Source organism: Mustela nigripes, chromosome 3 (assembly GCF_022355385.1).
Source record: "Mustela nigripes isolate SB6536 chromosome 3, MUSNIG.SB6536, whole genome shotgun sequence".
Taxonomy (NCBI): Eukaryota; Metazoa; Chordata; class Mammalia; order Carnivora; family Mustelidae; genus Mustela; species Mustela nigripes.
Window position 1 is genome coordinate 43,091,261 of NC_081559.1, and position 27,973 is coordinate 43,119,233.

General features: G+C 42.0%; 1 protein-coding gene across 3 annotated transcripts; it reads left to right on the plus strand.

The window, feature by feature from the left end:
* Window positions 1-529: 529 nt before the first annotated feature.
* Window positions 530-14,614, plus strand: COPS8 (COP9 signalosome subunit 8). Of its 3 annotated transcripts, none has more exons than XM_059392725.1 (8): window positions 530-796; window positions 2,181-2,251; window positions 3,575-3,623; window positions 4,826-4,958; window positions 9,650-9,757; window positions 11,750-11,812; window positions 12,835-12,882; window positions 13,594-14,614. In XM_059392725.1, the coding sequence occupies exons 1-8, from the start codon at window positions 719-721 to the stop codon at window positions 13,671-13,673; spliced, it is 630 nt and encodes a 209-aa protein (XP_059248708.1). In that variant the 5' UTR covers window positions 530-718; the 3' UTR covers window positions 13,674-14,614. The 3 variants fall into 3 exon arrangements, with proteins under 3 accessions (XP_059248708.1, XP_059248709.1, XP_059248710.1); XM_059392726.1 differs by having other exon boundaries at window positions 12,841-12,882; XM_059392727.1 differs by lacking the exon at window positions 12,835-12,882 and having other exon boundaries at window positions 531-796.
* Window positions 14,615-27,973: the final 13,359 nt, after the last annotated feature.

Below are 27,973 nucleotides of genomic sequence, written 5' to 3' on the forward strand. Positions count from 1 at the left end.
TATTACCCTCAATGCCACCCTCCCCATTTTTTGAACGGGGCTCCTGCATTTCCAGTTTGCTCTGGGCCCACAGGTTGTGCAGCTGACCCTGCAGCAGGACACAAACAGAAGCTTCTTCGCTGTCGGTCTCGAGAAGGGCAACACGACAATAAGTCAACGCTACTAACTGCACAGTAGAGCATCCGCGGGCGAAAAGCACCCACGGTGGCCAGGCGGCGGGAACGGCCGGGACGACCTGGGGCCCGAACTCCAAGCCCGGGAGCCGTCCAGACCCGCTCGCTCCAGGGCTGAAGCCCACACCTGACCGGTTTCAGAGCACGAAAGTCTGGAGGTGCAGAACGCGCGCGAGCCAGGACCCGAGCGTCCCCAGGACCCCAAGCGAGCCTTGCTCCTCGCAGTGCGCATGCGTGTCAGGCCCCGACGCGGAGACGCCGAGCTCTCCGGGAACCTGTGCACACCCCTCCCTTCCTGTTCTGGCCTCGCGCTCCGGAAGCCGCTTCCCGCGAGGACAGGCGGGTCTTCCAAAGCACAGAGAGTGCGGGCCAGAGCGGCAACGACCCTTCCTGTGCGGGGTGGCGTCCGACGACGCGCGACGGCGCAGCTGCGCTGGGGCGCTTGACGGCGACGGCGGCCTCGTACGTCATTGCGGGCGCGACGGCCCGAGGGACAGTGTGGGGTCTACTTCTGTGAGGGTGCCGCGGCGGGACCGGCCGGGAAGATGCCAGTGGCGGTGATGGCGGAAAGTGCCTTTAGCTTCAAAAAGTTGCTGGATCAGTGTGAGAACCAGGAGCTCGAGGTATCCGTTCGCGTCCCGCAGGGAGAACCACGGGGTTCTCCGCGGCCCCGGGGCGGTGCCAGTCTCCAGGGTAACAGGGCCCGCGGGGCTTGCGACGGGCGTGGGAGCTGGGCGTGGGGATCCCGGGACGCCGGGGTCCGCTCCGAGGGCTGCGCGTCTGGGCCTCGTCTCCCCGAGCTCGCTGGGAACCTTTTGTTGTTTGTTCTCAGCTAGTGAGTCCGAAAACCCTGGGCATCTTTGCTCCTGATGTCCTCCAGTGTGTTTCTTGTGTTAATTAGACTGGGCATCTTTCCTCCCCATGTGGTGGGAGGCAGGGGAATGTGGATTTCATTAAAGACATTTGTGCGAGCATACACACAGACCAAAGAAGGAGTAACCTTTTATCAACTCAGAAAGTCCTTAGTCTCATAATGTCACCTCCTAAGCTTACCGTTCCCTCTTGTGTAAGACTGGGGAAAGTTGTATCATGCAGCTGTTAAAAGTTAGTTGAGGTTTTTTCCTTAGAAAGGCACTGGAAAAGCATGTATAACATTAGTATAAAAAATTGGTTAGCTGAAGGAGACAACAGTCAGAAGCAGCAGCTCACTAATAGACAATAGCTCTTTTCTGAATGAATCAAATTTGAATGAAGAGAGAAATGTCTTTGTAACACTGGCTGTGATTTTTTTTTTCTGTTCATCACTCATTACTTAGCTAGTCAGCATACTTGATACAATGGGCAGAATCATAGTACTTTAAGTATTTGTTGGAAATGTTTGTTTCTTTTAATAGTAAGCCCATTTAAGAATTTGAGAACTGGATATGATCTCCCTGATATGAGGAAGTGGTGATGCAACATGGGGGCTTAAGTGGGTACGAGAAGAATAAATGAAACAAGATGGGATTGGGAGGGAGACAAACCATAAGTGACTCTTAATCTCACAAAACAAACTGAGGGTTGCTGGGGGGAGGGGGTTTGGGAGAAGGGGGGTAGGATTATGGACATTGGGGAGGGTATGTGCTTTGGTGAGTGCTGTGAAGTGTGTAAACCTGGTGATTCACAGACCTGTACCCCTGGGGATAAAAATATATGTTTATAAAAAATAAAAAAAATATATTTAAAAAAAAAAGAATTTGAGAACTGGGAAAGGAATCCCACTTAAATATTCTTGTGCATATAAAGACAGAACTTAGAAAGGAGAGAAAAGTCACAGCTGATGGCAGATCTAAACTTAACACTGGTTTTTAGTGTTTTGTACTTCTCTAAGCTCTCTCTACATCTGTAGGACTAAGTGTTGTAAAATAGGCTAATTTTTTAGATTAATGTTAGTAAAATCCTTTTTTTTTTTTTTTTTTTTTAAGTGTAGATATAAGTAAGGTTTTTTTTTTGGTTTTGGCTTTATAGGCTCCTGGAGGAATTGCTACTCCCCCAGTGTATGGTCAGCTGTTAGCTTTGTATCTGCTCCACAATGACATGTAAGTATCTTCTACCTGAAGCCAAGAGCAACAACTTCGTCACGATTGTACAGAAATAACTCTTGGCGTTGGAAAGACATCATTAAAACATAATCCGCAAGGAGCTGTATCTCCTATTGTAATACTTAATATACTTATTTCAATTATTGAATTGTGACCTAAACTATGGTTAGGCCAAGTGTTTTTAAGATACACTTGTTTTATATATATTCTCTAAAAACACATTCTAATACATTATTTTAAGATTTTATTTATTGATTTATTTGAGCGAGAGAATGAGAGTGAGAGCATTTCATAAGGGGGAAGGTCAGAGGGAGAAGCAGGCATCCCACTAAGCAGGGAGCCTGAAATGGGGCTTGATCCCAGGACCCTAGGGTCATGACCTGAGCTGAAGGCAGTCTCTTAACTGACTGAGCCACCCAGGTGTCCACACATTTTAATTTGTTATGAGAAACTACAGTGTCAATAAATTCCTTTAATTCTGTTGACCTTTTTTGTCTTTATAAAACTTTCATATGGCCTCTGTTGACTTAATTTCTTATGTATGCAGTAGATCAAGAGCAATTGAGAAAACTAAGAGAAATTTAATTAACAAGACATATGAGATTTTTTTTTGAAAAATGGTGTTTTTTTACTTATTCCTAATTAATGTTCATTGAAGAAAGGTCAGAAAGCATAAACATTCAGGAGTCCCTTGTGCTACAAACCATCAGTGATTACTGTTAAATGTTGTTGGCAGATTCTCTTCAACCTTTTTGTTTCCTATCTTTTAAAAAACTAACCTGCAGTTCCTGTGAGACATACATCATATGAGCTGGTTTCGTTTTTGTAATCCTGATCATTGTATGTTTGTTGTAGTTCCAAGTTTTCAGACTCTTAAAAACTGCGTTGAAGTTTTGGTGGCTCTGCATTCATTGGTCAGAGAAGGGCGCATGATAAGGAGAAAAGCACTGTGTATCACATACATTGTCAGGGAATTCCAGAGCCTTGAACAGAAATTTGTTTATTTTTATATATGAAGAAATTATTTAAGTGTTTGTGTTTTTAGTGTACCATTATCTTAACTTAAGATCTAGGTCATTAATTAAAAATTCACTGAAGATGGCAAAATATTACTTTGGTGAAAGTATTTTATGTCTTTTTATCTGGAAAGTTACTCTTACTTCCCCTGGACAAATTAGTATAAAACTAAATTTCACTCTATAAAATAGTGAGTATTTTAAAATATACTTCTGTGTGTTTGCAGTAAGATCTAGAATGTTAAACATTTACTGAGGTAATTTTTTTTAATTACCTATTTTTTCTTGGGGGGATGTAAATTAGGAATAATGCAAGATATCTTTGGAAACGGATACCACCTGCTATAAAATCTGTAAGTATTCATCAATATATAGCACTACTTGAATGTAGTAACAGCATTCATTTAAATGGCAACCTTCTAAAGTTTTTAAAGTTTCTGTTTTTTTTCCCCCATGGTTCACAGAAATAGATACTAAACTGGTATTAGAGTTTAAGAGCAGATCTACAAATTCCTGTAATCAGAAATATAATTTCCCTTGGATGGTAAAGAAATCTGTGTGTAGCTTCTGCTGGTGACATTTATTAAGACACTTCTTGTGTCACTTTGCCCAGCAAACAGCTGAGACCTTTTAATAAAGATTTGGTTTGTGTTTTGTTTTGCTTTTTTAACTGATTTATGCAGTAATGGTATTTACTTTGAAATTGGTATTATTCCCAAGAATATCCGAAAAATGATTTTCACAGCTTTAAGATTATTTTTACTAATTACGATTTTAGATTTCTTAGTTTGGATAGGAGATTAGATAAAATAATGTCTTAAAAGTTTCTTCCAAAGTATAATGAAATACATTTTTAATTTCATAGGATTCTCTGTTTCTAGCATAAATGCAAAGTGAATTTTTTAAACATTCACTGAATATTACCAAGAATTCACTTGCATTCTTCTGTTCTTTATTGATATTTAGCATTTAGTATTTTAGTATTTTTATTCTCTTTTCTTCTTCAGATATCTTATTAAATAATATTGGAATGTTCCTCCAGCTTCGTTGATTTAAAATAAAGAACGATGAATTACTCTCATAGTTTCAGTGATGTTAGTGGGAATTCTCTCCTGGGAAAGGCTACAGTGTGTGACATCTTAGATTGACAGTCTTTATTTTAGTCATTTTGTTATTATTTTTGCCCCCAAAACATGTCTATCTATTTTACGTGCACATATATATGAATAGTCTACGTAACGTTTGTCACATATGTGTATACATAAAATACAAATACAATATTCTGAAAGACTGTTTTAAGTATATTAATTTTCATACTAAATTCTGAAATATTTTTGAACACTTATGCTTTAATTTTTGTTATAATAAAAATTTATATAAGCCATATAAATAAATTTTACATTACTGTCCACAGCATTTAAAAACCTTTTTGATAGTGATTGGGCTGAAAAAGTAATTATACCTCTTAAGAGAAATGTTGAATTTATGTTTTAAGATATGGTTGTTGGTAAATCTGTGCAGTGACTATCCTCAAAGGCAGTGATGTTTATTGCAGGCAAATTCTGAACTTGGGGGAATTTGGTCAGTAGGACAAAGAATCTGGCAGAGAGATTTCCCTGGGATCTATACGACCATCAACGCACACCAGTGGTCTGAGACGGTCCAGCCAATCATGGAAGCACTTAGAGGTAGTGTTTCTTCGTAGTTAAGAGTAAAATTAGACCTGTTCTCTGAGTGCTGCGATGTTGAAGTAAGTCAGTGATGTGTTTAAAAAAAATAGATATTTTCTCCTGAAAATGTGAATTGGGCAGCTTTCAAAACTCTTATAAGGGTTTGCTATAATCATACTTCTTCTTTTCACCTGTGAGGATTTGCTGTGACCATACCTCTTCATTTCGTCTTGCTTGAGGTTGTTTTGCCAGCTAAGGGCTTCATTGTCTCTAGTTCTAGAGTGAAATTGCTCTTGACAGTAAAAGGATTTTTTGCTACTAAAATGAAATCTTATAATACTCTAATAAGCTCAAGGTATGGGGTGGTAAAGATTTCAAACCCCATGTATTTGAAAGTAGAGACTGTACTTTGGGGTCTCGACTTAATGCTTTGACAGGGGTTGTCTCCAGCTTCTGGATTTGGAACTAGTCAATTCAGTATACAGATGCTCAGATGTTTTTTAATTGCTCTGAAGAATCCCAAGCCTGTGTGACATAGTGCTGATCCCACGAACGATGAAACTGGACACTGCCAGTTTCTCTCTCTCTGTTTCTCCTGCCCCTGACATTTGCTGATTCGCTCTTTTTTATAAATTCATACAGTGATCTCTTTTTATATTGTTCAGTGTCTTTTTATGTTGTTCAGTTTCTTATTTCTTACTGTTACCTTGTTGCTGCTAATACCTGCCTTGGCTGTCTGCCTTCCTGCCTTGACTGTCTGCCTTCCTGCTCTGGAGGGGTCAGTGAGAGGAATTGTTGAGTAACTGCTCATTATCCTGGCAAGGGTATCATCTTTTGAGATGTGAAGGTGAGGGTTGCTTCTCAGATGTACCTAATTTCTCTTGGGATGGAAAAGCTGTGGCAGCATAAAACAGAACAATGTAAGGAATACAACAGGAGGCACTTACTTTAAATACAAAGGAAGTGAGCAGGCGTGCAGGCCCCTGGTGGGTGAGAAGGGAGGGGGGAGTGTGGTATAAGTTTGCTCAGTTCTAAGAGGGCAGTTTCAGATATTCCCACAGGAAACCGCCTTCACCTCTTCACATAAGTCCAGAAGAGAAAAGGGTGTGGTGGTGGGTTTTTGTAGTATCTGGTTCAGTCTTAGGATTGTGGTGTGAGGGCACAGGCCATGGGCCATTTCCCAGCGCCATATAGTGGGGTCATTGGCAGGACCAGGGCTCAGATCTCCTGATCATGCAGCAGATATTCCCTGTGTGCCTTAGTGGGCGTAGCCTGTTTCCTCCCAGGACTGCCTCTGCCTCCAGCTCTGTTAGATTCAGTACGTCTTTGAAGGCAGTCCAGCCAGCCTCTGGAAGGCCGTGGAGCACAAAATGGGGGAGTTTGGACTCTGAAACCATACTTGTGGAGTTCATGTCCTGGTTCTGCCACTTGAGTGACCCTTCTGCACCTCATTTTTCTCTTTTGTAAAGTGAGATTATAAGTAGTATTTTCCTTGAGTTGTTAGAAATGAATTAATATGTATAAGCACTTAGATGTGCTTAATTAATTAATATGTATAAGCACTCATCTGTTCACCTGTGATATTTGTGACTGTATCCTGAGAATGTTGCAGATCCCTGATTCACAAATGGTACTGCATTTCCCTCCATAAGATGAAGCCTGATAAAGGGAGTCTTACAATAGAGTTGAATTACTGCTCAATTTGATACTTTCCCTTTTGATGTATTACAAGTTTTTAGTTTTCTAGACTGTCTTAAGAACAATCATATTCTTAGATATTTTCCTTTTCTTTTCTGAATTAGTCACAGTCCTACCAGAAAATTGTAAATGGCTTAAGTGAAGAGAGGCTAGTGAAAGAGCTGCTTCTAAAGGCAGCCGGCAGGGCCCAACAGCACTCAGGGGCTGACTGGACAGTAGCGGTTCTCATTCAAGGCCCAAAGGGAGGAGGCGAGGGACCCACGCTAACACGGTCACATAAGGGACTGCCCCCAGGAGCTGTGGATCATCTAGAGCCAGGCAGGGAGGGCGCAGAGGAAGTGCATTCACAGGACCGGTGGACCCACTCACCAGGCAGGGAGGTGCAGGTGCCATGGGTGGTGGGGTCCAGACTCCCTGGAGTAGAAGGGCAGAGGTGGGTTAGAAAGTGCGTGGCAGCCAGCTCACCTGCTCTCTGTCTGCAGCACTAGCACTGGCAGCTCCTGGTAGACAGCAAGCATGGTTAGATATTTCTTATACAACAGAGTGAGCATTCTTGTCGGATCTCCCCAGGACTTTGTCCCATGATGAATTTCCACAGATATCAGTGCTGGCTCAGTTGATTCCCCTTTCCAGCTTGCCATCCTAATGCATGCCCTCATGAACTGACACATTTCAGAGATCTTACGGGTAACAAAGTGACTAGAATGTCCCTGAGTGATTAAAAGCAGCCTCAGTTTCGTGGCCTCTCACTGACCCTTTGGAACACTCTCGACCTGTGTTTTTGCTTCCTCTGCCCACCCACTTCTGTCTCCCTGTGTGCTTGCTTCTATTCCGTGTGCCAGGCCTGCCTCTCTGCCTCTCTCTGCTCATCTGTGTGTCTCTTCCATTCATTGCTTTCATCCTCTTCTGCTACTCCCCATCTCCTCTCAATTCTGAAAATCGGACCAAAGTGCTTGAACTCTAGTTAATATTTTTAAAATATGATAGGTTTTCCAAATGGGTATAGTTGTTGGTGCACACTTGGATTTCCCTTTTCCGTTGTTGCTCTTGGTTCTTTCTCATTGAGTGCCCATGGCTTTCAGTAGGGGAAAGTTCCCTTACCGCTAAGATGTTTTCAAGTCCAATGTAAAGTCATGTGCTGAGCAGTCCTTAGGAAGAAGGAAGGAGTTGCCTGAGCGCTGCGGAGGAGGAGCAGTGCTGGCTGAGCGGAAGGTGGCGAGGACATCAGGCTCTGTGAGCAGTGGAGAAATGCAGTGGAATGTCAGTGATCTTTAAGAAATATGAGGGAACAAAGCCAAAGGCTGTGTCCTGTGATATTGTCAACAAGCATGTCTTCAGCACATACTTCCTTAGAGAGGCTGGGCTCTTTGTAGGGGTGGGGCTATAAAGATAGAGAGGACAGTCTTTCTCCTGTAGAGAAGTTTAGGGATCATTGAGGTGAGGGGAGTGGGGCGGGGTAGGGCAGTGTGCTGTAGGTGGTGGAAGCATGCTTGTTCAACAGGTAGTGTAAACAGTGCTGTGAATTTAGAGAAGGCCAGAGATGGCAGTGAGCCTCTATTCTGCAGGAGGAGTTTGTAAACAGACCTCGGAGTCGTAGAGAGCAGACACCATACAACAGCATAAATGCAAAGCCCAGAGATGAGAAGGTGTGAGTGAGGCTTGTCTGAGGGCCAGGGGCCTAACTGGGAGGAAAGGGTGCCTAAGGAGCTGGGTGCAGTTGTCAGGCGGTCCCAGGAATGCAGAGAGGGTTTTCAGCATGGGGCTGTATTGAATGTGGAAAGTAAAATTCAGAATATTTTTAAGCATGCTGATAGCCAGATGAAGGAGCCCTTATGTTCCTGAAAAAGTAGTGGGCAGGAAGACAGGCTAGCTGGACCTCAGTTCCTACCCTTGACTTACTATCTCTCCCTCATTTCTGGAATAGTTAGTGTGGGAATGTAAGCCTGGGGAAATCCCACATGTCATCTCTAGGGAGGTTTTGTTGCTGGAATTGTTTGCAGCACCCCTCCGCCCAATTAGGCTCATTCAGGATTTGACCTTGGGATTTGAACCCAAATTAAGACAAGAGGTCAGAGCAGCTTCAAAAGTTAGTGTTAACAAAACTTCAACTGAGTAAACTTGGAGAATTAATTAGCTTTATTAAGCAGTCCATGAATTGGGCAGCATCGCATCCAGCAAGTAGTTGGGAGCTCTGAGGAGTTGTACATAATGTCGGGTTATCATAGGAAGGAATGTGGGGCAGGGTTGTTATTGCAAAAGAAAAGGAAGAAATGTTTCAGGCCAGGTCACCTTCCCTTAAAGGTAGAGTGGGGAGTCTTCTCCTTTTGCGGGGGGATGGAAGAGGGCCCAGGTGACAGATTACCCCTTCTGGATCAGGAGATTCCCGACTGACCTCTTAAGACTGTATTTTCTAGGGGAGGTTGAAACTGTGTTATGTTTAATTCCCAGTTTGCTGACTTGATATTTGGGACCTGTGGTTTTAACAGAAGAGTGCTCTAGTTACAAGGTTTGTTCTGCAGTTCCTAGGTGTGAACTTAGATTAGAGACACTCCTCAGAAAGGACAACTGATTACCGAAGTAGATCATTTCTGCTCTGTTCAGTCCAGTGTTTGTAAGTTGGATTAAAAAAGAAATTCAAAAAATTATATACCAAGTGCATAAATACATTTATGTATTTATATACATAAATACATAAATACATTTATGTACATGAAATTTTCTTAGAGTTTGGATCTTACGTAAATTAACTTGTTCTCCTTCTTTGTATATTTCATTGTCCCCCAAGAGAGACTTGCTGTCTGAGAGGAAGTACAAGGAACTGATTGCTTATTCGGCAATATCTGAGCACCTCTTTCACGCCAGGCACGTGTGTCTGTATCTGTGAGCATAGAAACCTGTGGGTCGACCTAGTCTTACAAAATTTGGACAAGGACAACCATGTAACTTAATTATGTGTTAAAAATGCCAGCTCTCTTGGTTCATTGTCTGCCACCCCTCCACTCCCACCACAGACGCAACGAGGAGAAGAGCCTTCGCCCTGGTCTCACAAGCCTACACCTCCATCATCGCTGATGACTTCGCAGCCTTTGTCGGGCTCCCTGTGGAAGAGGCTGTGAAAGGTAATTTGGGCTCGCTGTTTACTGTCAACAAAAGTGGGAGTGTACGTTGTTGGAACAGGTTGGTTTGGGAATTCAGGCAGTGTTCCCTGGAAAGGGGATATGAAACCTGCCTGGCACCATACCCCCGGCAGGGCTGGGCCGGGAACCAGGCTGTTCTCAGGCCCAGCAGTTGCTCTGCAGCAGCCGATATGAGTGTCCGCCCAATGGTATGAGGAGACATCCGATCCACACCTAACGGCCTCACAACTGCTTTTTGCCAGAGGCAGTTAATGATATCTTACAACATGAGTTTTGCAAAGGAGTACTTTGCCGTTTTTATGAAGTTAACATTTGGCTAGGTCTGTGAGGTGTACCCTTGTCGCATGTGATCATTCTAGCTCTTTCTTTATTGGAACCTCTTTGATGTTCCTGTAGTCATTTTTTATCCTGTTCCCAGGCCTGATCCCTGAGTATTTTCTATTTTTACTTCTAAGAACTCTGATGAAGACTTAAGTTAATGGTGGGCCTGTGAAATGGTGGGGTGCCTTCCCAGCATGATGCCCTGCAAGGGAACTCAGAGCTGCTGTTGACTGGGAGTGGGTGGGGCAGGGAGGGATGTGGTGGGAACAGGGTTACTGAAAGTCAGGGACACTGGGGGGGCAGAGGAAGGTCCTTGAGACAGCCCCATGCAGCTCTGACTACACCCGGTCTTAGGAGTGGTGGGAAATGCAAGCAGCAGGAAGTAAAGGATATACAAATTAGTTGCTTTTGTAAGTATGCCAGGTGAGTGGCATTATATTCATGGCTGGGAGTTTAGACTTCATAACTTTTTTAAATTAGACCTTTTCTTCTGAAAATCAACATATTGATAAATGTATTTTTTTAAGAAAATCTTAATTGACCTCATGCCTCACATGTGGAAATCCTCCTTTCCCCCATACTTGGTAAAGGCAGTCTCCTCCCCTGTCCCTTTTCAGCCCGTGTGTTTTCCTTGATATTCTTGATATTGGGACCTGTGGTTTTCTTGTTAACAGAAGTAACTTCTCTTACCAGTAATTCTTCTTACCCATTGGTCTCCACTCATGCTTTTGCATTGTCATTCCTCAGGTGATGCCCAGACTAACTTCTCCCCTCAGTTAATTGCTATAGAACATCATCTGTGCCTCGTAACATTGTTATACCATCATTGGCATTTTTGATTCTCTGACTAAAATAGGAGCCCTGTAAAGACCACATCTTGTTCCTCAGTTTCCCAAGCCTACCACAATTTTAGATGCATAGTAAGCAGGTTAATGAAAATTCCTGGAGTAAATCAGTACTGTTGGTTACTCAACAGACATTTGTTTTAAATCATCTTGACATTAATCCACAGTTTATTACATAATGGATAACATCCCCTGAGCTATATTCTTAAATGACTACCTGGGTGGAACTCCTCTATCCAACCCACACGCTAACTTCATGATTGAGGACATGCCACTGGAATTCTCCAAACTCCATTTTCCACATCAGTTAGGTGATGGTCCTGTGTCCTTTATAGAGTAGTGTGATGGTGCCCTGAAATGATCGCCGTGGAACGATGCCTGCTGGCCAGGACTCTGCATGTGTGAGTGGTTCTTGTCAGTGAGATCAGCTCTGTCAATACTGATAGTGCAAGTGCAGGCGGTGTTATGTATGTCCTCCTTAGGGACATGGGTGTTGTTTTAGTCATACTAACTAGATTAATACCGTAAGGTACACTTTACAGAAGACTGCTCATCTGCTAGGGGTTCTTTCAGCCTGAGAGAGAAAAATGGCTTTGATACGTGTTTCAGAAATGTTTCAAAAGTAAGTTCACCTGAGAGTGCTATCTATAATCTACTTTTCTAGGAAAAAATATACATTGTAGGATAACCTGCACTTGTCAGATCTTCCATACAAATAGTGTCATTGACAGATTGTGGCTCTTGTAAATGAAAACTATAGGAGTTTTTTGGTTATTTCTCATTTGTGTGTAAACTACATGTTTTTTAGGTATATTAGAACAAGGATGGCAAGCCGACTCCACCACAAGAATGGTTATGCCCAAAAAGCCAGGTAGGTGGAGCTCTTCGTCCACGAATGCACACTGACCTCTTAAGCCCGCTTCAGGCTCTTCTGCATGCCTTTGAGTCTTTGATAAGGTTCTGCTGTACTAGCAAATTGAGTTACTTAGGGTAAATATAGACATGGAATGATAGACACAGTAGAAAGGATTTTAAAGATCACCTAGTAGTACCTTAATTTTTTTTTTAATGTATTTCTTGTGTAGGAAACTATTTTATATGGGTTTTTCATAATCTTTATTGTGGTTTTTTCCTTTATATGGGTTTTTCATTATTCTTATGTAAAAACCTATTTTATGTGGGTTTTTCATAATCCTTACTATAACTTAATTTTTACTAAGCCTCAGTCTCCCACCCTTTTATTTATGGAGCCATTTCTAAGCATGTTTACTGTAATACCTAAACTGTTACCTTTAAAAAATAAATTTTATTCACATACTCCCCTTTTCTCATTGTACTATAAATGTGTACACTCTTTTCTGACATACGATCTCTAAAGTGGCTTTAGCTTGCACAAAATTAAGCTCTTTGACTTAAATCATTTGACCTGTCCTCCTGTCCATCTGAATTCCCAGTCCCTCAGTCCTCCTTCTGAAGCGAGCCATGCTCATTCCTGCTTGGAGGTCTCTTCTCCTGCTTGGCAGGAATGTCCTTTTTTGCCAGGTCTTTTGAGCTGAGCTTAATGCCCACACCTGTCAGCTCTCCTCCTACAATTCATTCTGCTCTGAATTCCTGTTGTTTAGACATTGTTGACCCCACAGTGAAGAATTACTTAAATTTCGATGGGCTTTGTCCTGTGAAGGTACAGGAAGTGGTTAGACATGGTCCCAGTGAGTTTAGCTGCTAAGAGAAAACTGCTGTAATAAGAAAACTCATGTAGTCATAATAGAGAATAATTGCTAACTGTTTGAGAAGTAGTAAAAGGTCATAAGTGCCACTGTGTTAAAAATGATGTGTTCTGTGTGAAAGTTCTTCAGTATGACTCCTATAACTTGTGCTGTTAATTTTACTTAGTTGCAGGGGCCCTGGATGCATCTTTTAACCGGTTTATTCCCTTATCAGGTATGTATTTTTAAATGTTCGTTCAAGACGTGTTTCATTGTTCTTTATTTCTTTTTTGTCATGTATTTTGGTTTTTCTTAGCTCTAACCTTGTCAACGAAGAGGTTAAATTCTGTACTTGGCTATTTATAACCTTTTTGGTTCAAAGGGAGAGCTTGTGGGTTCCCCTCTGAGCTTCCCTTGAGGCCATGGCACCTTCTGGCCCAGCCACAGAGCCTTGTTGGTGTCGTGTAGCAAAGATGTGATAGGCCTTCCCACCAGCAGTAACTCAGAAGGCATCCCTGGGCTGACATATGCTAATTTAAAAGCTAGAACTAAATTCCTTGGTGATGGGGTTCTTTGTGGGGCCTTTTGTTCACTGACAGTTTAACAGAGCAGTGCCTGGCACATGGTCAGTACTGGGTGATTCTTCCCTGAGTTCCATGTCACATGGGTAGGTGGGTAGGTGTGCTGCCAACAAGAGCTGTGCTCTCTCAAGAGAGATTTTGCAGTTAATGTGGAAACTTAGGCCAAGACAGACATGCCTTTCCTCCCAGTTTTAGGAAAACTCATCAAAGTTGAGACTTCTCTGCTTATTTTTCAAAAATGTCCCAAGTCAATAAGAAGGTTTCCTTTTTGTTAAATGAACAGGCATTGGAGGGTGAGGGTGGCAGGGCTAATGCACCATTCCCCAGGGGTCTGACTTTAGTCTCTTTCTCCATGTCACACGCAGAGCCTGCCCCAGTGCCCCCGATCCCCAACGAGCAGCAGTTAGCCAGACTGACCGATTATGTGGCTTTCCTCGAAAACTGATACATCATTCTGAGTTCAAGATCCACCTTCGGAATCCTGTATACTGACAGATAGAGAAATGTAAAATTTTTATTTTCAATTTCTTGGACGGATGAAGCACCTCAGCATTCCTTACTGAGTATGTGATAAAGTATATAAAGTATATTATATATATTTTGTCCTTAAACACTATGCGGAATAGTTGTTGAAGCAATTCTCCTTTTGTAATATTGGACAGTTTGGATGGAGCCCGTCAGTATTACGCAGTTTATATTTCCTAGTGACTTACAAAGTACAGCTCTCCTGCTTCATGTAGTCAGTAGTTGTCAACTGTTTGTCCCTCTGCCCCAGCGCACCACACACTCCCCTCTGCACCCATAACTCATTACAGCGGTTCACTGGGGTTTGAGAAGGACAGTCCCCAGAGGCAGTCTCTGAGCTGCTGGGGACTCTGAGGCACCCCCTTCAGAGAAGATGCTCTCCTTTCTCCTCACCTCCTACACATCACTCCTATAGAAGGCTGAAGCGTAGCTGAGGAACCAAAGACCATTTCCTCAGTAAACCTGTTTGTGAACTGCAGATTTCTTCCTGATAGTGGGAGTACATCCATTGCTGACAGTGGAGGGCTTGCCATGAAAAGGCAACTATTTAAGACCTTCAGGTGATGTATTCAATGTAATAATGTTCCCTTCAGAAGAAGGAAAACCTAGGGTGGAATGCATTCTACCGGCAAAGAAGCTATTACAATAAGTGATCCACTTTGTTCAACTATCCTGCGGCCTACTGATTGCTTCTGTTTATCCTTTGGTGTAAGTTCTGCCTTTTGGAGAAATACTGAACAAGTCTTTCAGTTGTCGTGTGATGCCCTCTAAATATTGGGAGGTGTTCATTATATCTTCAGGTTAAAAGCCCCCCTTGTTTCATTTATTCTGCATTTGTTCAATAAATATTTAATTGCATCAGCTGTTTCATCTGCAATAGTTTCTAGACATTTCTTCACTCCCCTAGTCTTTCTGTGGATATATTCTAGTTTGTCATTGTCCCTCGAGCTATGAATTACCTAATTAAATAGAAATGATGTATATGATGGTGATTACATGATTCATATTTTCGCTCATTTTAAGTACATTTTTCAGTTATTGTTAACAGTTGTGGAAATATCTTTTAAATTGACATTTTATTGAACTCCATTGTATAAGTCACAGTGTTAAAACTCCCTTGTTTTACAGTGGAGGAAATGGAAATTCAAGAAGCAAGAGGATCAGTAGCTAGAAAGTGATGATGCCAGTTACTGAACTTCCAGGTATTAAGTACAGGTTGTATCCATGGTTGAAATCAATTCAGATGTTCATTAATAGGGGACAAGGTGACGACATGGTGGGTAGTGTGCAGTGCCGTGCAGCTCCTGGAGGTGTGAGTATGAGAGAGGTCTCTGGATGGAGACAGTGATCTCCACAGGGAAACCAGAGGAAGCAGAAGCAGTTTAGACTGTTGCTTCGAGGGGGAAAAAGGGTTCCGTGGATACACATACTTGAGAGTGTTTCAGGAAAACCGTTGAAGTATCAACCAAAAACTAGCAAAAATCGTTCTTTATGGGGAAGGAGGAGGCAGTCAGTAAACTTCACATAGTGAAACAGTAATTATTTCAAGAGACTTGATTGCAGTATTTTGATTTTGCATTGTCACTGGGATATATACTGAGGACACAAAGACCTCAGCTGACTGAATATGGTTTCATGGCTAATTTGAAAAAAATGCTTTGATATCATCACTTATTAAAAGTATATTTTAGGATAAAACAGTTTAGAAATGAGGTAATCTTATTAGAACCTTGTAATCTTAAATTTCACATAGAAGCCTTAAATGATTTATTTTTCTTTCTAAAGTATAAATAGTTCCTGGTTCTATCCAACTAAAAAGGCCTAGAATAATTACAACCCAGCACTAGTGAGAATGAATAATGCCCAGACTGTGTTCTCTGAACTCCAACTTCACTAAGCAGAATCAGAACTTATTTTCAAAGTAGGTGCTAGTCTGAGGAAATAATTGTACAGGTTGATCCCCAGTACAAGATGTCCCAGGTTCAGGAATGTTTCAGTCTCATAGGGTTCTTTCAGAAGTTCATAGAAGCCAACTTGAAGGAACGCCCATCGGTCAAACATGAGACAAATTTTATGAGAAGGCTGTCTATGTGTTTATACTTCTAACCCCAAGATCATAATTATAATACTAAGATAACCTCATCATTGTACAGGAAATTCAGGATGTGCTTGATTCCATCTCCTCCATATTTACTTATCAGTCTTCAGAATAAATGAATCCTGTCCTAGTGATGCCCAAAATAACAAAATTGAACATGAAAAGTAATCAAACAACTGATGGTAGAAAATTCTTTCTCGAAGGATTCTACCTACTACAAATAGAAAATCTGTACTTTGTAGTACATTTCCTCGAGGATCTAGGAAAGAATCAATGACTGCTGAGACCACGGGCTGAGAAAACAAGAGTGAGCATCAAATCAGCCTGTCTCTGTGCCCTGACTCCTGCCTAGACTGCCAGTTGCACACGGGTGTAGCCTGACGGCACCCTGCTTTAGATGCACTGAATATGTCTGCCGTGTTTGCTGTGGTGCTTATGCTTTCCATGCCACAGGGATTGCCCACACAAACCTGGGTAAGGGGAGCCAGCCCCGAGCAGCTCTTCAACAGAGAGTGGCCTGATCCAGGGATTAACACTGCCTTCCATGGCTTGGGAAGATGGTTTCCTGACTCCTAAATAAAGATCCCAGTGAGACTGAGCTGTGGTTGCCCACTGTGACTAGTCTGCAGTGGCATGGATTGCTAGTTCTTCTTTCCTTGTTTCTCTCTTCCCAGTGCCACTCTGTGTTCCTGGGATTGAGAGACATGGCCCATCTACATGTAAGCTGAAAGCACCTGAATCCATCTGTCCTTAACATCACTCACAGTGGGACAAGTGAGCTTGCCAGGATGGCATGGTAAGCATGTAGCTTCCACCTCAAAGGTTTTTGTCAAAACAAACCCCTCCCCCAAAATGAACGGGACTTTAACCAAGGTTGTAGATTAAACTGCCCATTTCCATGAAATGTGGGTATTTGGTGAACAAGTTAAAAGCCCCACCAACAAGCAGTCAGTCAGACCTAGGATGTGGGGGATTTTGACAGGACAAAAAAGTGAGTTTCCTTCCAGAATAAATGGGCTGAGAAGAGTCTGAGGGTGGTAGAGTTGGCAGTGAGCACAGGAAGATCTTTGCTCCTGGGCAGAAGTACTCTGAGGCCGATTCCAGTTGTACCAAGGACTACAAACAAGTGGCCGCGTGGGAAGAAATCTGCTTACAGGCGTCAAGGAGCTCAAGAGTGGAGGCCAGAGGGCCATGTGTTTGAGTGAGCAAAGAACGCGGGGCCTTGTGCAGCAGCTTCAGGAGGTGGTTGCTGATTGGGGCTGGGTACCTTGCTGTGGGCCAACCACCTGGGGCACTTGAGCATTTGAAAGGACTGACCCGCACAGCTACTTAGCCTTCAAAGCATCTGGTGAACTTTTAGGCTGCTTTAGGTAGGAAGAAATGAGGCCAAGTCAAAAGAAAAAACCTTTGGGAAACAGCTTAGTTTTCCTTCCGTCTTGCTGTGCTGGGCTCTAGTTAACACACAGGGTGGGAGGGGGTGGTGGTGCCTGTCAGCAGAAACCTGAGTAGAACAGTTAAGCTCCTGGAGGACAGGTCAGCAGAATATGTTCTAGCAGAAACAGAAAGGAAACAGTGGAACTTACTGGAAACAGTGTTGGAGACAAAACAGCAAAGAAGTCTACGAGGTGTGTGGTAGAAATCCAAGGAATAGAAAGTAAAGCAGGAAAACAATACTTGGAAGGACTGGCCAAGAACTTTCTAAGACTGATGGAAGAAATCAAGCCACAGGTTCAGAAAGCTCCACACAGGATGAATACAAAACAAACCTCCCACACCCTGACACTGCCTAGGAAACTACTGAAAATGAAAGCGAGCATATTAAAAGCATGAAGGAGGGTGGTGGTGGGGGGTGGAGTAGTGGGTGGGGGGTGGGGGCTTCAGAGAAGCAACGGTAAAGCCAGAGGATAACAAAATGGCATTTTTTAAGTGTTGAAAGAAAAAAAAAAAAAATCCTGACTGACATTTATAAGACACACTCACTCTTTCAGCCTTCCTGTGGTAAGTTGAAAAGTTGGAGAAGGTACATAGGTGCAAACAGCATCCAAAAGCAAGCAGGTTCCACTCTGTTGATGCCACACAGTGGACTTGAAGGCAAGAAGCACATTTTATGGACAAGGTTTCCTATTGCTGCCCTGAGTTACCACTAACATAATGGCTTCCAACAACACTGGCGGTTCGTAGTCGAGGCATCTGAGCTGGGTCTGGCTGGCAGGTGTCAGCAGGACTGCTGCCTTCCCTTGTGGAGGCTTAGGTCTTTGTCCCATCCAGCTTCCACAGGCCACCTGCACACTTTGGCTCCTGACCTTGCCTCCATTTTCAAAACCAGCAGCTTTGTGCCAGGTTCTTTCACACTGTCCCCTCTTCGGGGCTCACCGCTGCCTCCTTGCACATGGAAGACGCCTGTGATTATGTTGGACCCACCTGGGAATCCAGGATCCCTACTTTAAGATATGCTGATGATCTTAATTTCCTGTTCATGTGACAACGTATTCATGGGTTCCGGAGATTCAGACATCTGCATCTTTGGGAACCATTACTCTTCCCACTGCAGGAGGCTACAGGAGTATGTAATTCTAAATCTATAAATTGTAAATGAAAGGCAATGAAAGTTAACAACTGAGAGTCACCTACAGTGAGGGCGTTGGGGTGGTAGGAGGTGGCACTAGCCCTATCAGACGTTGAAACATAATCTAAAGCCTCTTGTTAAAACATCATGACACCAGAGCATGAACAGCGGATGCAGAATAATCTGGAGAGATGAGAGACTCGAATACATACAGAAACGTACCTACCGTATGATAAAGATGGCATCTCAGGTCACTGAGAGAAAGGTGGACTTTCAGACAAATGGCTCTGGGAAAGCTGGTTAGCCTTTGGAAAAATAAATCATTAGAATAACATCCAGGTAGGTCAGGGATCTTAATGTAAAAGAATGAAACCAGGCTGGTAGTAGAACTTCAGCAAAGGAAAGCTTCTGTGTCTCAGAATTCAGGCTATTGAAGTGTCCAATTTGACAACTTAGAAGTGCTGCAAATTATAAAGACACCTGAATAGAAACAGAAAATGAAGGTAAATACAGAGAACAAACGGGTTGCCAGAAGGAAAGGGTATGGGGATAGGGGATGGGTGCGAGAGCTGAGGGGAACTAAGAAGTGTAAACTTCCAGAGAAGCCTGGGTGGTGTCTGACTCTTGATTTTGGCTCAGATCATGATCTTGGGGTTGTAAGATCAAGCCCTGTGTCGGGCTCTGTGCTGGTCACGGAGCCTACTTAAGATTCTCTGTCTCTCCCACCACCACCACTCTCCAGTGCACATGCTCTCTGTTTTTCTCTTTCTCCCCCCCCCCCCCGCAACAAAATGCAAACTTCTAGTTATAAATAAATCCTGGAGATGATGAGTACCGCGTAGTAATATAGTCAATAATATTGCAGTAATGACGTGTGGAGACAGATGGGGGCCATGCTCATCCCGGTGAGCACCATGTCGTGTATGGAACTGTCAGGTCACTGTGTTGTACACATTGAAACACAGCACTGCGTGTCCTCTGTACCTCAATCAACATTTTTTAAAAAGACCTCTGACAGCTACAAAATAATTACAACACAAAGGGCTGGTAATATTATTCATATATAAAGAATTCTTTTTTTTTTTTTTTTTTTTTTTTTTATATATATAAAGAATTCTTAAAGACTGAGGGAACTAGGGCCACCTGGGTGGCTCAGTGGTTAAGTGTCTGCCCTTAGGCTCAGGTTGTGATCTCAGGGTCCTGAGATTGAGTCCCACATCAGGCTCTCTGCTCAGCAGGGAATCTGCATCTCCCTCTCCCGCTGTTCCTCTCCCCAGCTTATGCTCATACTCGCTCACTCACTGTCACTCTCTCTCAAAGTATCTTAAAAAATAATTGAGGGGATTAAAAAAAATAGAAAAAAAATGACAAAGGACATGAACAGATAATTCACAAAAATTACAAAGTGGCTTTTAAACATGAAAAGATGTTCAACTTCAGTTATAATAAGAGAAGTGGGAATTTAAAATAACACTGAATTTGTTCTTGTGAGCCGTGGAAGTGGCAGGACCTCAAGAGTGTACAATGTTTCTTGTTGCCAGACTCAGGAAATTGATTCTGCTGTGCTTTGTGGGTGGGAGTGCAAGTTGGGACATCCTTGTAGAGAGGAGTTTGGCAGCATCTAAGAATGACATATACCACGTAACATGTATGCTTTGTATTCCCCCACAAGCCAGCTGTTAGGAGTTTATTCTGAAGATTCAACCACACACACACACACAAAAAAAGTGCACACATACAAGGTTATTTATTACAGCCTGATTCTTTATTGGCAAATACTGGGAATAACCCAAATGCTTATACACAAGGAAATGGGTGAGTAAATGATGTACATCCATGTGAGGGAGTCTTACACATCTATAAAAGAATAATGCAGGTCCTTATACAGACCAATTTCCAGGACACACTATGGCGGGGGGACATAAAAATGCCTGGAGTATGCTATTTTTTGAGTAAGAGAAAAAATAAGCATGTATTTGCTCATCACTGGGGGGAAAAGGACCAGAAGGGAAATCAGAATAATGAAATCACTTGCTTTCAGTGTATAGGAGGGAATGAGATGGGGAGGATAGAACAAACCCTGGGGCTGGGGGCTGTCACTTCCCTTTAGTACAGTTCTGACTTGGGGGATTATGTGACTGCTTCATGTACTCAAAGAAGAAATAAAATGATGACTGTGGGAAGGGGGAATGAACCAAACTCTGTTTTCAATACATTACATAACTTCCCTGAAGGTAAGGGATGTAACTAAGGTAAGTTTTGAACAACACTGTTTAGACTGTCCTGAAGTTCAAGACGAAAATAACTTTAAACATATACTGAACTCCAGCAACTGGTTTTCTTTTTTTGCAAAAATAAAGGTTAGCAATTCTGAAAAGACTTTGTGAGCGTTCTAGGATTGAACAAATGGATAAACATATTGTAAATATGTTCCACTGTCTGAGAAGGAGCTACCACTACAGGCACACCTCATCCTATTACACATACCAGGTGTTGCATTTTTTTTTTTTAAGATTTTATTTCTTTGTCAGAGCACAATCAGGGGGAGTGGCAGGCAGAGGGAGAAGCACTGAGCAAGGACCCTGATGTGGAGCTTGATCCCAGGACTCTCAGAGCATGACCTGAGCCAAAGGCAGACACTTAACTGACTGAGCCACCCAGGCGCTTTTATTTTTTTATTATTTTATTTTATTTACAAATTGAAGGTTTGGGCAACCCTGTCAATTTGATGAAAGAAAAAGCTTAAAATATTGTCCCAGTTCAAAGGACATTAAAGAGGCACAACAGCTCAGTGCAGTGCCTGTAATAAAAGTAGATTATAAGACACCATTGGGAATTGATGAAATCTGAATAAACTGTATCAATTACATCAGTGGTTGGCAAACTGCAGCCTGTTGGCTGAGACCAGGCTACTGGCTTTTTTTGTAAAGAGAGTTTTATGGAAATGCAGCCATGCCCGTGTATTTATGTATTGTCTATAGCTGCTTCCACACCACAAAGCAAAACTGAGTAGTTGGGACAGAGACTGACCTGCAAAGGGTAAAATATTGTCTGACCCTTTATAGAAAATTTGCCAACTTTTATATTAGATAACTTTGTTTCAACATTAATTTCTTTGATTTTGTTGATTTCAAAAATCATCAAATGGTTATAGTTATGGAAGAAGACGTCCTTGTTTTCAGAAAATAAACTTATTTAGAACAGAAAATATGTATAAACATTATTTACACTACATATGTATGTACTTTTCACTAGTATTAGAGCTATTTTTATAAGATGATTTCATCAATGAGAACCCCAGATTCTCAAAATTGTTTTTGCCCCCATACTATTAATATATGGAATGCATTCATTGCATAACTTTTTCAAGTTTCTTTGTTTTTTGGGAATTTGGTATTCCTGAGAGCAAGCCAATTATTTTTTTAGATGTCCCTCTTTTGGGTTTCTTCTGTTGCTTCATTTTTATATTCAGGATATACTTTTTGTTTTTAAGATTTTATTCATTTGACAGAGATAGTGACAGGAAGAACACAAGCATAGGGAGTGGGGGAGAGAGAAGACGACACCCTGCCAGGCAAGGAGCTCAGTGTGGGGCTTCAGCTCATGATATGAGCTGAAGGCAGATGCTAAACCGACTGAGCCCCCCAGCTGCTCCCAGGATATACATTTTTTAAATATACATTTTACTTATCTTAGAGAATGTGTATATAGAGGGAGAGGGAGAGAATCTCAAGCAGACTCCCCACTGATGGAGCCTAATGTGGCCCTTGAACTCATGATGCTGAGATTGTGACTTGAACAGAAACTGAGTCAGACACTTAAGCGACTGAGTGACCCAGGCACCCCAGTGTATACATTTTGACATGAATATCACAGAAGTGACATGCTGTCTTCAGTTTTGTATCAGGCACATGACAGTTGAAGTCCCTACATCCTTTAGTGGAGAATGTTTCTAGAAGCAATGGTGGGGGCTGCTTGTGCACTTTGCTGTGGGGTATTCTTGATCCATGCTATCTTGGCTGGAACTAGGAGATGTATCTGTGTGTGCACTTAATTATCTGTGTATTAGTGGTTCTTGAAAAGTCTCCTGAAGATCCTGATACTCCCTTTCTCTAATTGGGAATTGTTTAAGTTAGAGCCATCTAAAAATGAAATGCCTCCAGACTTAGGAATTATTATCACCCACTGTGATAATCCTAAATCATTGAGTTGTTCAAGAAGGAAGAAAGATACAGATGGATTGTAAACTTTAAGTTAAAAGCTCATGTTAAAATTTAGTGTGAACTATCTGTTTCCACCACATGCGTAACTAAACGGGGAAAACCTCTCAGCCTAGAACAAATAAAATGCTGTGTAGAGCATTACAATTGCTTTTTAATATACAGTGATGAGCTGGTGGAGGAGAAGGGACATGGCCAAAGGCTGGAAACAACTAGTCTCCTGCTCTGGAGCCTTCATTTGCTCTGGAGGCATCTGCCAAACTTGATGGCCCGGAAGCCAAGTTATTTTGTGCCACTGATGTGAAGGAAGCAGGACAAAAAAACCAATGTTTGATTAGATAAGCAAGCACAGCAAACACACATAAAGTAGGACGCTTTAAAGACAGCACCCTCAAAGGACAGACTCCAGAAAAATCCTATTACAGAAGGAGCTGCTGCTGGGGAGCAGGTAAGAATAGGGAGTGTGAGTGCCCAAGTCTGTCTAAAGGGCATTCAATAGTTCCTCCCAGAAACTGTGCAGAAGAAACAGCAAATACTGGCGCAAATAAATTCAGCTCAAGGCCTGAATGACTTGCCACAGATAAGGTTCTAAGAAAGATAAATTCACAATCAAAAACTAAAACACACACCGTAAATATGCCATTATGAGCAAGAATGAGCATAAACTAAAAACTGTACTAAACCCCCAAAGGCATTAGGTATCTAAATTGTCATAAAATTTTAAAAGTTTTAGATGTTCAACTATGTTCAGTGTGTTAAGATATGGCTATTTTATTAAACAATTTAAATTAAATAAAATATATTTTAAATATATTTTATTTTAAATATATTTTAATATATTTTATTTTATATTTCAAATATATTTTTAAAATATACTTAAGGAAATCAAGGTATTAAAAGTATGAAGAATGAAGAAGAGACATAAGAAAATAACTGGCATATATGAAAAAGAACAAGAATCTCTCAAAAAAGAAAAGTATAGTCATTAAAATTCAAATCTTAGTGGATGGTCTATAACTCACTTCCCTCAGATCAGAAGAATTGTGGGTACAACAGTAATTTGTCACTCAATGAAAATGGGAAATTTGATATCCTATCCAGACAGGTCCAAGGAAATTAAACAGGTGACCCAGACTTACGTATCTCCTATCTCTATTGTACCAACACCTCTCCCTCAATTCATGTCTATAGTTTTATGGGAGGTGTCTTCTGATCAGCTGCCGGAGGAGGCAAAAACCCAAGCCTACCTCACAAATAGGTCACCCTGCCATGTTGATGCCAGAACTGCACAGCTACATTTCTGACCCCTTAGTTGTGGTCATAAAAGATAGCCATTGGGGGAAATTCTCCCAGCAGGCCAATTTTTGAGCACTGCATTTGGCCACAGACTTGGAAAGAAGAAGCCTGCAGCAAAGACTACGACAGTGACACGTGGCTAGGCTGGTGATGTGGGGCCCAAAAGGAGCAAAATTGGGAAGCTGGAGATGAAGTCAGAAAGTGATACATGGCTGGATTTAAGGGAGGGAATGCATAGCAAATGTATACATTAATGCCCACCAGAAAGCACCCAACAGAGAGGATAATCCCTAATACCAAGTGGACAAGATCGTTTTTCTTTTGGATATCTGCCAGGCTTTCTTCAGTCACCCCAGTGCTGGCACAATGGACCCATAAATGGAGTGACCTTTGTGGCAAGGATTGAGGACATGCCTGAGTTGGGTGTCAGGGGTTCCCTGTCACCGACATAGATCCCACTGTTTGCTGTCCTGGCACTGGCAGAAAGTGACATTGAGGCATCACTAATGGCATCATTCCTGAAAGAAATCAGATTACCAGTTGGTAGCAAGCTGATTACCTTGGCCCTTTCCACCTTGCAGGCTTCCTGGAAATGACATCTACTTAAGTGTGGGTTTGCCTTCCATCTGTATGAAGTCTTTTCTAGCACTACCTTCAAAGAACATGTAAAATACCTACTGACCATGAATCATACAGAACATTGCCTATCTAGTATAAGGGGACCCATTCTACAAAAAGGGAGAAGATGTGGCAATGGGTTCATGACCATGTAATTCATTCATTTAAGTTATTTCATTGATTCTAAATCCTTACCCAAAGTATCTAACCAATGGAACAGTGGAATGTCTTGTTCAAGGCCCAGGGGACATGCCAGCTTCATGACAGCTGCTTGGTGAGTAGGATGTTTCCTTCCAAGACTCAGAGTATTCACTGAACCAAACCACAGCTAATATGAGGCTGTGTCTCCAGAAGCTGGAGGGAAGGAGCCTAAGGACAAAGCATGGTCAGAAGTCCTTACCCCAACTCCAAGAGATGTACTTATGGAACTTCACCTAAGATTATAAAGGACATTACTCGTTCTTTAGTTTCTGCAGGTTAAACTCTGAATAATGACCCACCACTGATAAGTGGACAGAGGTCTTACAGCCCTGTAAAATCAAAGTTGTATTCCCTGGAGAGCCCAGTAGGGTCACCTGGGCTTATGAGAGAAATTGTCCAGCAACACAGCAGCAATCTCTTTGTCATGTTTTGGCTAAGTAATCTTTGACATGTCCTGGAAGTAACGCTATCTAGCATGAGGAGAAAAGATGGGGTGAGGATGGTATCTTCAGATACTGGACTGTCATATGGATGAGTATTGCTTGTGCATTCCCAACACAAAATCAGAAAAAGGTTAGGAAAGGCTAGATTTGACTCAACACAAAGAAGAGTTTTCTATCTGGACCAGCACTGTCCAATAGAAGTAGAAGGTGAGTCATATATGTGACTTTAAATTTTCCCAGTAGCTGCAATAAAAAAAAAGTGAAAAAGGAAAACAGATGACATTAATTTTAACAACATAGCTTATTCAGCCCAATCCAAAGTATTATCAGTTCAACGTGTCATCAGTATCAAAAATACAAATGAGATATTTTGCATTCTTCCATGCTAACTAAGTCTTGCAACCCCAGATGGATTTTACCCTTAGAGTGTAACTCGGTTTGAACTAGGCACCTTCTAGTGCTCACTGGCCATGTGTGACTGGGGAGTATTGATTGGACAGCAGGGGTCGGGATCCTCTCAGAGACAGGGATGAGTCCTACCAGTCAGATATGATGGAAACTAAGCTGATTAACCCCCATCAGGGACATGGGGAGGAATGTACATGCACTGATTATGTTGGGGATGGTTTCCCGGTCTCCCCTCCCCCTTACCTCATCTCCACCTGACAGTATACATCCCTTCCACCCCCATCCACCCAGATTACAGCAGCCAGGGCTGATAGAACCTCTGGGAGAGATTAGCAGTTTTCCTGGAGTCTCCTTGCTTTCTGTGTGTTTAGGGATTTTTAAACAGCCTACAGTTAGACTGCATGGAGAAGCAGGGGAGCAAAGGCAGCTCTGGGCCCTTGGCTGGGCAGCTTATATGTTGGAGTAGGTGCCCCTTGCTAGCAAGCGCTATGCTTAGCTCTCCTCTTCCTTGAGAACCACTGAAAACACTGCAGTGTGAGCAAGATGAAGTTTCCGGTTTTGATGGAGTTAGTAACTATGATTATTGCTAATCTGATCCCCCTCCTTTTTTTTTTTTCTTTCTTTCTTTTTTTTTTTTTTTTTTGGTTAACTATTAAAGTTAATAACTTTCCTCTGATTTTGTTGTTTCTCAGAGTAAAGTAAGCTTTCACACCAAGGTGGAAAAAACAGGGCAGTTTTATCTAAATATCAAAAGACAAGCTAAAACCAACGTGGAAATTTTCTTGATTTCAATGATTGGCAGAGACTCCTGGGCCATTTGAGACAGTGAGAAACCAGGAGTTCTTCAGACAGATTTTTAAGAAACAAATAAACTTGATGATCACGCTGTGTGCACCCACCTGACCAGAGCCTGTGCATCTTGGATATGAATCATGATTTTTCTCCTGGGTGGAGTCGTAGGAAAAGATTTCATTCTGAATAAAAGAAGAACCAGACCATTTTCCACTTGTGAGTCTCATGATGGGGGGAATCGCCAAAAAACCATTTTGATTTAATAACATTCTCCTCATTGTATGCCTGTGTCTAGTCTCTAAGAAGAGCAACTCAGGACAGCCAGCAAAATGATCTGTGCATAATAACTCATACAGAGATAAAAACCCATTTGCAGGTATCCCCTGTGAATTAAGTAACATAATTTTAAAAAATGGGATTAGTTTGGTTGTGAAGTTGGCACTGAAGGATGTCAAAGGAGAATGGTCCAAGAAATTCCAATTCCATCTGGGAGCCTTAAGCTGTTGGATACCTTCCCTTAAAATCTAGATTTCTAACAGACTGCTACCCAGGGTTTTGAGCCCATTTCCCCATAAACACAAAGAATGTGGATGGAAATATGGGAATGTGTCTTCAGCTGCTTCAGTTTTGCTGAGGCACTTTAATGTGAACCGATTTCAAAAGATGAGGAGGCTCTAAGTTTTAACCACTGTCTTACATTATCGACATTGTCTTGGCTAACCATTTGGGTTTTTTTTTAATATTTAAAAAAAATGTTTTATAAACATATAATGTATATTAGCCCCAGGGGTACAGGTCTGTGAGTCACCAGGTTTACACACTTCACAGCACTCACCATAGCACATACCCTCCCCAGTGTCCATAACCCCATCACCCTCAGTTTGTTTAGTGAGATTAAGATTCTGTTATGTTTTGTCTCCCTCCTGATCCCATCTTGTTTTCATTTATTCTTTTCCTACCCCCTAAGCGCCCCACGTTGCATCTTCACTTCCTCATATCAGGGAGATCATATGATAGTTGTCTTTCTCCGACTGACTTATTTTGCTAAGCATAATACCCTCTAGTTCCATCCACGTCATTGCAAATGGCAAGATTTCATTTCTTTTGATAGCTGTATAGTATTCCATTGTATATATATACCACTTCTTCTTTATCCATTCATCTGTTGATGGACATTTAGGTTCTTTCCATAGTTTGGCTATTGTGGACATTGCTGCTATAAACATTGGGGTGCATGTGCCCCTTCAGATCACTACATTTGTATCTTTAGGATAAATACCCAGTAGTGCTATTACTGGGTCGAAGGATAGCTCTATTTTCAACTTTTTGAGGAATCTCCATGATGTTTTCCAGAGTGGTTGCACCAGCTTGCATTCCCAACAGTGTAGGAGGGTTCCCCTTTCTCCACATCCTTGCCAGCATCTGTCATTTCCTGACTTGTTAATTTTAGCCATTCTGACTGGTGTGAGGTGGTATCTCATTGTGGTTTTGATTTGTATTTCCCTGATGCCGAGTGATGTGGAGCACTTTTTCATGTGTCTGTTGGCCATCTGGATGTCTTCTGCAAAGAAGACATCC